The sequence below is a fragment of the Oreochromis niloticus genome, linkage group LG7 (assembly GCF_001858045.2).
Source record: "Oreochromis niloticus isolate F11D_XX linkage group LG7, O_niloticus_UMD_NMBU, whole genome shotgun sequence".
Classification (NCBI taxonomy): Eukaryota; Metazoa; Chordata; class Actinopteri; order Cichliformes; family Cichlidae; genus Oreochromis; species Oreochromis niloticus.
The window spans coordinates 51,784,269-51,795,073 of record NC_031972.2 but is presented as its reverse complement, the minus strand read 5'-3'; the positions used below and the strand labels follow the sequence as shown (position 1 = coordinate 51,795,073).

The following is a 10,805-nucleotide window of genomic DNA, read 5'->3' as shown; positions in this document are numbered from 1 at the left end:
ATTCTAAAGCCACCACACACTGTGATTGACATAAGATGTGCATGTATAAATGTATCTGTGTGTAAAGTGTAGGAAAATGTGCATAAATAATACAAAATATTATTTATGGACATAAAACACACTCCTGAGTGAATGCGCATGGTGTTTACCACTTTTAAGCATCTCAGAGTGGGTAAAGCAAGCTGTGGTGACACAGGGAGCAGAGCAGGTGATCTCTCAGGATGCAGTTTCTGATGAAACACGCTTAAACATTCCCAGAGGTCACAAACACACACTGAGCCTAGAGACTGCTTGGGTTGCATCAGACACTCATGTCGGACGTGTTAGTGCATACATATTGACACACAGAATCACCCTATTGTATGTTGACAGGAAATTTGTGGCAGGGGTCATATGATGTTCAAGTGATATTTTTTCTGCTAAATGAGACAGTTAACCTGAATAATTCTGATACATCACAGAAAAGACAACACTCAGGTTTCAGTAGACAACTACAAGTTGTTGATTGTGTCTACAGTTGATATAACTGTGATAAAGTTAAATGTTTGAGGTTATGTTTCTAGTGTTTAGGTGTCTCTCATTTAAACCAATGGCATCCCCCATACACCCCCAGCAAGAAATAAATATGGCTTAGGTACATTGGACCTTTTAAACTCAATGAACTGCAAATTTATTTTTACAGCCCCAGGACATTTTAAAGCCTCGCTATCTGATGTTTCAAATCCCTCCCATTTCTGATCCTGCTGGTTTTGAGATTTGTGGACATGTTATTCTTGCATACTTGTTTGTCTACTTATGTCTCATGTTTGTACGTGTCTGTCTGATTAAATAAGGCTGCTATTATATGAATGGAAGTAATGATTCATTTTAAAATTTTTGAGCTTACTTTGAACTAAAATTGTACTAATACCAGTTAGTTGAGTAATCTTTTAACCCTTGTGTGGTGTTCGTATTTTTGTTACTCAGCCAGTGTTCATGGGTCTGGTGGACCCGCTAGAGTTTTGGCTTTCCAATTAACACTATCAAACAATTTTATGTTAAATTACTCAACAGATGTTTACTTCATCCCATCATCTTTTTTCCCTTTACCTTTGTTCGATCACATTTATGAATTAATGTGCTTCTCGTTTTTTTTTTAATAAAATGTTATAGAAAAAAAATAAAATCAGTTATAATCAAGTGTAAATATCTTTATACCATATTTTGCAGGTTTTGATGGTATATACTGCCTAAAGGGGCAGCGGCCTCTAAATGGCATGGGTCTCACAGACCCGAACACCAAGGGTTAAGTAACTGAGACAGCTAAGGTTTAACTGTTCATCACTGCTGAAATATGACAACACACTGTCATGTGATGAGCTGGTATGTTGCAGAGTCACTTTCTTGCTGACGGTATTGTGTGCACTTACAGAAACTCCTCGGTTTCACCAGCAAATTCTTGCAAATAACACAACAGGTTCAATTGATTGTGATATTTGGGAGCTATCTTTAGTTAAGCATGTGTTAAACTGGCAGCTGAGAAAATGTTTTTGCAAGTGCAACTTTGGCCATTTCATATCACCTATCTGAAGTTTTCATGATCTGCACCCAGTTCTTAGAACACACCGTTCATTCCCATTAAGCACACCTGCAAGCTGCACGCTCCCCCACAGTGATATCAAGGCCAGGATGACACTCCCCTTGTCAGAATGGCTGATGTAATGTTTCTCTAGCCTCATTAACAGAATCAGCCAGCAGCCAATAGCAGCAGGACAGGTTATGGCTCAGGGAAGGATGCTTTTCATTTGGGGAGCCATTCACATCGCTCCATGTGCTGCAACCTCGACAGCTCAACAGTAACAATCCCCTCAGTTATTTGCAAGCCAAATTTCTCTCCAGTCCAACTGGATTTGGAGGAAGCAGGAAAAAAGTCTGATAAAATATTACCCTCCACACAACCTAGAAAAATTAAAACAAACAGAACAAAAATACACCCACACAAAACATGCAGCATGCAGCTGCAAATTAGAAGAGAAGGATTCTCTTCAGTAGAGACATGAGGTATTAATGCTAAAGAAACAAGTTCAGTTTGATGACAAGGAAATAAAGAGACTTCCTTGTGCTGTGTGACCAGGAAAAGATCAGTAGTTCACAATAACACCGTGGATCTTTAAGGTAATGAGGGTAATGGGGAAAAAAAGATCAACATAATATCATGACGTGGCTGACTTAGATTGCAATAAAAAGTACTCTGATCTCTTAAATGGGGGGGTAGGCCTACTTGTCTAGACAACTGCCACCTGCCAGGTGCACTTTCAGTTTATTACAAGTAAGACAGTTGTGTACCGTCTGTTTTCGCTGGACACAATCCAGACCTGGATGTTTCACTTTGTTATGAGATAGAGGGCTTTCACAAAGATAAACATGTCTAACATTAATGCGATCCATGGGTTTCGTCACTCTTGCCCTTTGGACATCTTGTAAAAGCATGGGGGGAAGCTCCTCTAAAAAGCTCAAACCATCTTAAAGCAAACAAAGAAAATTTCCCAAAATGCAGAAACTAAATGGGGATGTATTGTTGTTACCAAGTCAAGGATATCCGTATCATGACAGTTTTATTTTATGTGGTTCTGCAGTAAAACCAGTCTGTCAAACTGCCTGTTGGGAAAAGAGTTTCTGTTGCCTTGTGTCGGATAATTAACCCCACAGGCACCAGGACAGCATCTATAGAATTAAATAAGAAGGATGTTGTTCACACTATAATGGATGACATGGCCAGAACATGGATTTAATGACTATTTGTTTCATGTAATGCTTTTATACTCATTTGGAATTCTATATTTTTACTTTTGTCATGGTTCCCTATATGACCATATAAAGGATCTCTTACTAATATCATGCAGAGCCCAGAACAGGAAAGTGCAGTCTGAATCTGCATTATATTTTATCATTTATTTTATATACATTACACACATAACACTTTAAAGAAATATGAACATCCACCAGGTTTACATACACACATCAAGGGTATGAATGTCATGGTAATTTTGGGCTTTTTATTATTTTAAAAATTCCAGGGTGGAATGATTGTTCACCATTCATCTTCAGTGACTTTAAAAAACAAACAAACAAGAATTTATTTTGAATTGACTCTTATCCACACAGGGTCAGAATATAAATACAGGCTCAAATATATACATACACATTTTTTAATAATTGGTGCTGAAGGTTCTTCAGTGTCTTAGGTCAACAAAGCCAAGGTCCAATAACTCCTCGTTAGTGACTGACTACAACTCTTAGTGACTGAGAGGGTGCCAACCAAGAAAGAAGCTCCTCCTCCAAAAGCAATACCTTTAAGCTCGATTGAAATTTGCAGCTGTCCACATGTGAACAAGCCAAATGTCTTCTGGAAAAAAGTTTTATGGTCAACAACGTGACAAAGATTGAGACAATAAAGACGTATGTTTGCAGGAGTACAGGTGTGGCTTTCAAATGGACAAACACTGTAGCAACTGTCAAGTATGGTGGTGGTATCACCATGCTCTAAGGCTGTCTTGCTTCTAGCAATACTGGCAGAATATTGAAGGAGGAGGACTACCTCCAAATCCTTCAACTTTATCTTAAATCAAGAGCTGGACAGGACAACAATCCAAAAACTACACCTGGTTTTGGAATAGATAAAGCAAACTTCAGGAATCACCTTCCCCAACCCTAATGAAAATGTGTGGACTATGCTTAAAAGGAAAACAACCAATTTAAATGAACTCGACAAGAAGAGCCAACCAGAGTTAGAAATGATTCAAAATCATGCACCCAATTCTTGTTTGTTTTTGTTTTTTTTAAGTCATTAAAGACACATCCTGTATGTCTGATATGATTGATTATGCCCAATAATCGGTCCTGGAAAAAGGACACTTCAAAGAACTAATTAAAACCCATTGAAAACCCCAAATTACAATGGCTTTCATGGATCTGATTGGAATACATTCACAAACATGACTGAAATTTTAACTTGTTGCACTTTTGTCTCTTTACCTTTGATAATGACAAAATTTTCAGTTTCTTTATCAAGAAACAGGTATATTATTAGATGTTCATTTAGGGTGGTACTTAGCAAACAGTAATGTGGCAATGTCGCAGTTTTCATTATCCTTATATCTACATCTGAATACGTCAGCTAACATTAAACAAAAAGAATAAACAATCAAAGGTAAATTCAGAGGAAGGCTTTCCGAGAAAAACAAGCAGAGCACGTCGTAAACAGGCTCAAACTGTCTGTTCAAGTCAAGGAAGAAATGTATAATACAAAACACACTTTCATGTCATCTCTGAGAGATGCAGCTGTTGCTACCTTATCTTTTATGTTACTTGGGATACCAAATAATGTGTTACTATCTAAACAAAATAAATATGCAAAAAAACAGCACAAAACTGTTTAAAATGTACCTCCAAAAACTGATGCTGACAGCTGAAAAATTAATGTCTCACACTACCAACTTTTTTGTTTTTAACCTCTGGGCTGATCAGGTTCCAGAGGTGATATGATGGGAATTAATGTTGAAAAAGTCCATGCACGTCTCTGAAATGTAAAGGCGCTGTGCCCCAACAGGTTTAACAATACCAAAAGAGGATTTAGAGATGTCAGTCAATGATGTTCTGTACACACCCACACATTCTAAGAAGTGAATTTATGAAGTAAAACAGGTGAAAGCAAGTAAATGAGTTTACCATGGGTGTGTTGGACCGTGGCAGTTTGACAAATCCGACAACAAGGCATAGTGTTTGTTTTGCTTTGGCTTTTGGTGTTTGCTTGGATGTACAATATGACGTTCATGCCTCCAAAGATGACTCATCTGGTTTCTGAAGATACTCTTTGACAAGACTGACAATAGTCGATACTTCTGCCATGGCACCTTTACCTGTGGAAAAGCAAAGAATTATGAGCTATACAAATGTCTTCTGCAGAAAACTATAAATCAGTCAGTGCCTGAAGGAAAATACAAAGAAGACATGTACACAATTGCAATGCAAATGCTCATGCACATTCTTCACATTCATAAATACACTACACTACACTCAAGCTGTTTGCATATAAATCTGAGCCAAACCCCACCGATGCATCAAAAAGACAGCACTATTAGCAACAAAGCTCATAGGCACAGCTCCTCCATTTCATTTATTCTTTTATAACACTTTCTGCAGCAGGTTTCCAAAATAGATGAATTGATTAGAACATTATTTTTGAAGCTTTAACTGTATCCATGTGTACATCTGCAGTTGTTTGTGCCAATAAAAAAATGATTAGTCATTAGATTAATGTACCAAGGTCAACTGTATGAATTGACATAATATCAATCAATGTCTTAAACTGAGTTATACAATCTAGGTGATACTTCATTAAACTTCATTACTTTTCCACTACACAGAAAGTGGTTTACAAAGCCAACACATAAACATGACATTAAAAAGTCCAGTGTTAGATATCCTTGAATAACATTGTGAAGGGAAGTTATTCCCACTGAATCAATATTTAGCCTTTTGTCTTCTGTCCAACTTTCTTTGCACTTGCTATAAGACTGAGTCATTAAGATGAGTACTTTCAGTTCCTTATATTAGCACATTCTATTCTTATTTATACTTTCCTGTCCTCTTAGTGGATGTTAATAGGAAACTTCTTTTGACTTAGCTGAAAACACCGCTTAATGAACGGCAGCCTAGGGCAACTAGAAGCAGGATAATCAATACTTACATGGACTATAGTTATATACTTTAGGTTATACTAAAGGTGGACACTGCAGCTGTGGACAGTGTTTTTTCCAGAAATAATTTCTCAGAATGCAGTAGCCGACACCGTCGCTACAGATATAGATTTAGCAGATGCAGCAGCCTCACACAGCATGTTAAATATGAATGCTAAGTATCAGCAGCGCTGTCAGCATTGGTATCCAAGCATTTTAGGAGATAAGCTCCAGTTAGCAAAAAACAACAAATTGTATCAACTGAGAAGAAAAATGAAATGAACGGAAGTTGTGAAGAGGTAAGTAGATAAAATGGTAGCACCTTTTCCAAAAATAGACCATGCAACACAAGTTTTTGCATTTACAAATCGCACCATAACTCTGAAAGCACATGAACTACAAGTATATGATGCCAACTTTAGAACATGTACGATCTATACATTTCACTTGGTTGCTATTTATGCTATAACAGTCTACTGCTTTAGAGTGCAAGGTTGATCACAACAACACACGCAGCACAAAAAGTAGCTTCTACCAGAGCCACAGAAAATAGTGTCAAATACGTGTAGCATTTTCCATCGAGGCCTATTCATTTTTATCTTGTGGTGAGTTTGAGTGCTGGGTTATACTTGAAACTACCTGCGTTGTAAGACATGCCATGTCATCCTAGCACGTCTAAACACTGGTAAGATGTTCACATAGTTTGGCTAAGTCTCTTAATACTTTGCTTAGCCACATGACAGAATGGAAGCCACAAGTCCTTGCTACAAAAAAGAGGAGGGAGGCAGCTGTAGATGTTGTTAGATAATCACTTTGTACCACAGTTATCCCTTAAGTACAGAGTCTTTGGAAAGGAACTGAAATATGCTTCTGGTAGGTAATTTATTATGTCAAGGTTTATGTGACACAGTTTAACAGTGAGCACTGAGCAGGTTGATATGACCTCCCACACAGCTGGCTACTGCGCCAGGTAATTAAGAGCAATTCAACAGCCACTTTAATCTAAAACCATCCTTGGGATAAGTCACCTTATCAGAAAAAAAGGAAGCATGTGGCATGTGATTTGGGCTAAGGTCTGTTTACCTATAACAGCTAATAGTCACAGTGTGCTGGTACATAGTGTACTTTTTACAGCCACAGGACACTGAAATGCAACACAACTGGTGAAGGAGAATTTAGAATTTGTGTAAAGGAAGAAGGTAGAAAAACTAGCCTTTGAAACGATTTTTTTAAAGGTGAGATTTAACTTCTTGTTTTATCTGCCTGTGATGCTGTGTGTCACCTGGCCTAATCACTGTTACCTGCCACTCTCCTTGTCATATGATCTACTCACTACTGTCACGTTTCTTGCCTGCGCAGTTCAAGTAGTGTTTGCTCCTGCTATAGACGAAGGATGTAACCTATAATCATCCTTAAAGAGGCATTTTTTTCTAACGGCCAGCATGGGGGAATTTCCCCTGACTGCAAAAAGTAGTCCAATCATATAGATGTGCATGAGTTTTTATACTCCAGGTGAAGACACCTGGAGTATAAATGAATATAGTGGAAATTTATGAGCTACAGATATAGTTACAGGTTTGAAGTAAAAATAAATAAATAAAAAAATAAAGGCAAAGTCCAAGACGGGTGTGGTAAAATTAGTCACTGGCTCCATGACCTGTGTGAATATTACTCTCCAGCTGTTGTAGAGCCATAAAAATCATATCAGTCCTTTTTTAAGGAAATTGTAAGACATTGACTTGAGTAAAGCTCACAAATGTCAGAATATGATATCTGCTGTTGCATAATTCTAAGTCTAATTTTGGGGGGTTTATTAACCACATAAATATGTAAATATTATTGTAAATTTCAACCCTTTTTCAATTTCTCACAATCTGAGAGTCAATAGTAAAAGTAAATATTAGCAGAGGTTAAATATATATTTAGTTCCTCATATTAAAACTCACCTTCATCTCCACACACTAGCTTTTTGGCAATGCAGGGGATTTCCACATATCCAAACTCTTTCAGTTTGGATACCTGCTGGGCTGTAATAGGATGCAGCCACATAGCTGTGTTCATTGCAGGGCAGAAGAGTAGAGGTCGACTGGTATCCCAGGCTCTTACCACACACGTCTGAAAGGACAAATGCTCATAAAATCAGAAATCATTTCACAGAAATTCTGCAATAAATGATTATTTGCAAAATCTTTAGTATTTCATCTTCTTACCAGCAGATTATCACAAATACCACTAGCAATCTTTCCAAGAGTGTTGGCATCAAGAGGGGCAATGACAAGTAGGTCTGCCCAGCGCCTTAGCTCAATGTGTAGCACGGGGTCAGATCTCTGTTTCCACAGCTAAATGAGAGACATGCTGTTTGAAATGCATCCAGTTACACAGTCACATCTTCACTTCTGTCTGGAATGCATAATAAGTTAAACCAGTGTTTTTATGTCTCAGAATTCTCACAAGTAACTCCAGTGTTTTCAAGTTAATAATGGGCAACTCATACCACATTTCATTTCACTCAGTATGGCACTGTATGGTATTCCTTCATCTATTTCATTTCAAGAGCCCAAGCTGACCTTCATATTGATTATATATGTCATGTTAATTTGTCTTTTCTATATATATAGCTATATATGTTTTCAGTGTAATAATGGCTACATTAGAACATCATACTCAAGTTAGTTATTACCTCCCATTCATCCTTGTCACTGTAGATTTTGACTGAGACCTCAGCAGGATTATAGAAGTGCTTGGCATGCTCTGTAGTGACTACTCGTACATCCACCTACAGCATAAATGACAGCAACATTTTACTTGTGCAGAACAGTTGAAAAACTCTATGGGATGGATGGATGGATAGATGGATGGATAGATGGATAGATAGAGAAGGGGAAAAGGGAGGGAGAGACACATCAGTAGTATGAATTTCCTGTTCCACCACATCCCATTTAGATTGAGATCCGATGACTGTGGATGCCTGGAAGCCAGTTGTGTACAATGGATTCACTGTCATGTTCACAAACCAGTTTAACATGAGTTGAGCTTTACGGCATGTTATCCTGCTGGAAGCAGCCATCAGAAGATGAGTACTCTGTGGTCATGAATGATAGACATATTCAGCAAAAATTGTCAGGTAGGCTGTAATATTTAAATGATGATTTAAATGTACTAAGAGGCCCGAAGTGTGCCAAGACAATATCCCCCACACATAACACCACCTTCAGCCTGAACAATTGATACATGGCAGGATGGATCCATGCTTTATGATCTTTATGCCAATTTCCCACCCTACCATTTGAACATTTTTCCAAACTTCTGCTGTCCAATTTTGGTGAGTCTGTATGAACTGTAGCCTCATTTTTCAATTTCTAGCTGACAGGTGTGGCACAGGGTGGGGTTTTGCTAAGGTTCGATGAGTTGTGCATTCAGAGATACTCCTCTAGCACCATGGTTGTAACATGGGGATTGTGAATTACTCTCCACTAACCGTGGACGTCACAAAGGCATTTTCACCCAGAAAGCTGGCATTTACTGGACATTTTCTCTTTTTCAGGCTGTTCTCTGTAAACCCTAGAGATGACTGAGTGAGAAAATACCAGCAGATCAGCAGTTCCTGAAATACTCAGAACAACCTGTTTGCGGCCCACAAACATGCCACGTTCAAAATCACTTAAATCACCTTTCATCGCCATTCGGATGTTCAGATGAAGTTAAGCAGGTCATCTTGACCATGTCTACATGCCTAAATGCTTGAGCTGCTGCCATGGGATTGGCTAAATAGATATTTGCATTAAAAAGCAGCTTAATTGGTGTACCTAACAAAGTAGCCAGTGAGTGCAGATAAAGTCTACATTGGTATGAATTTCTGTTTACTCTAAGTTTTTACATTATTTTAGAGTATTTTTAAACAACTGTAGGCATTTGATTGCCTTTACCACTAGTATGCTCAAATTAATTCATCATTTGTTTTATAATTAGCAGGGCTTGAGCAGGTGAAGTGTTCATTCTTTCTCAAGTAAATAAATACGTCATACTACTTGTTACAGAGAAGATTCTTCTACAACTGACTGTTTAATTTTTAAAAAAAAGAACTTTAATTGAAGTTTACAAGACAATACTGCTGCCAGTGACATGCGTGATCCCACATAATTTGGTTGAAAATTAAGTTGACTGATTGGGGCATTACGTCTCTCTGCTCCATGGAGTGTGCATCCATGCATATTCTCCCATGTTAAACTCAAATGAAGCAATTATTCTTAGTTTGACAGTCAGACCAAATATATCTCTCTACACGTATTCGCTATTACACAAACAATTTAAAATTATTTGCATTGCTATGCAAACGCATAGCTTCATCACCCTGTTTACTACAAAAGTCCTAACACACTTTATTTAGTGTATTGCAAAACCATTCCCACACTAATACCAACACTGTCATATATTATCCCCCCGTTTAACATTTACGTTTTCTCTATTTTCATGGAGGACCGCTGTGGTTTTTAATTAACATGCAGATATTGCTGGTTCAGATTTGGTTCAGGTTTTTAAGTCTAAGACTTTTTTTCTGCGGCTGGATAAAAGAGCTATAATAACTCGAACATACTGCGTTTGTAGCGATGCTGCCTAACATCCCCATCTTGCGGTAAAGGTGAGCTTATGCGTATTATGCCACTTAGATAAACAATAAATGTATATAGGTGCTTGTGCTATTATTTGCTAACTATGTACGGGGGAAAAAAAGAAACATTCATGATATGCAAACATTAATTAATATGAAGCAGCTCACCCTGGAGAGCTCAAGAAGCTGGGAGACCAAAAGAGGCAGTTTCAAGGCTGCAACGCTTCCTGTCACTCCAACAAGGACATTAAATGTCCCGGAAGTTTTCAACAAATCAGTTTTTAAACTTGACATGTGGTCGTCTTACTGCCTGTCAGCATACTGCCAAAAGAAAAATTAGACAAGCTGCCGCGCCGCGTTCCCGTGACACTTCCGTAAATATTCATTTAGCCAATCAGGGAATTGCACGTCTAACGTTTGTGCTTCCTGCACGAGCGCGTCTCCGCACTGATCGGTGGAGAGCGAGCACGTTCGAAGAA

General features: G+C 38.1%; 1 protein-coding gene across 2 annotated transcripts; it reads right to left on the bottom strand.

The window, feature by feature from the left end:
• Positions 1 to 2,912: 2,912 nt before the first annotated feature.
• On the bottom strand, positions 2,913 to 10,762 carry ppcdc (phosphopantothenoylcysteine decarboxylase). Of its 2 annotated transcripts, XR_001223952.3 has the most exons (6): positions 10,495 to 10,762; positions 8,398 to 8,493; positions 7,928 to 8,056; positions 7,664 to 7,832; positions 4,708 to 4,898; positions 2,913 to 4,574 (listed from the first exon to the last, which is right to left on the bottom strand). XR_001223952.3 is itself a non-coding variant. In XM_013268747.3 (5 exons), exons 1-5 carry the CDS (start codon positions 10,618 to 10,620, stop codon positions 4,810 to 4,812), a joined length of 609 nt encoding a protein of 202 aa, XP_013124201.1. In that variant the 5' UTR covers positions 10,621 to 10,762; the 3' UTR covers positions 2,913 to 4,809. The 2 variants fall into 2 exon arrangements, 1 of the variants encoding a protein (XP_013124201.1); XM_013268747.3 differs by having other exon boundaries at positions 2,913 to 4,898.
• Positions 10,763 to 10,805: the final 43 nt, after the last annotated feature.

Coding starts and splice junctions, on each gene's coding strand:
- ppcdc (XM_013268747.3), bottom strand. CDS start 10,620: ATGTCAAGTTTAAAAACTGATTTGTTGAAAACTTCCGGGACATTTAAT. Junction 8,494..10,494: donor AGCTTCTTGAGCTCTCCAGG/GTGAGCTGCTTC, acceptor TTTATGCTGTAG/GTGGATGTACGAGTAGTCAC. Junction 7,833..7,927: donor GTATTTGTGATAATCTGCTG/GTAAGAAGATGA, acceptor TTGTCCTTTCAG/ACGTGTGTGGTAAGAGCCTG.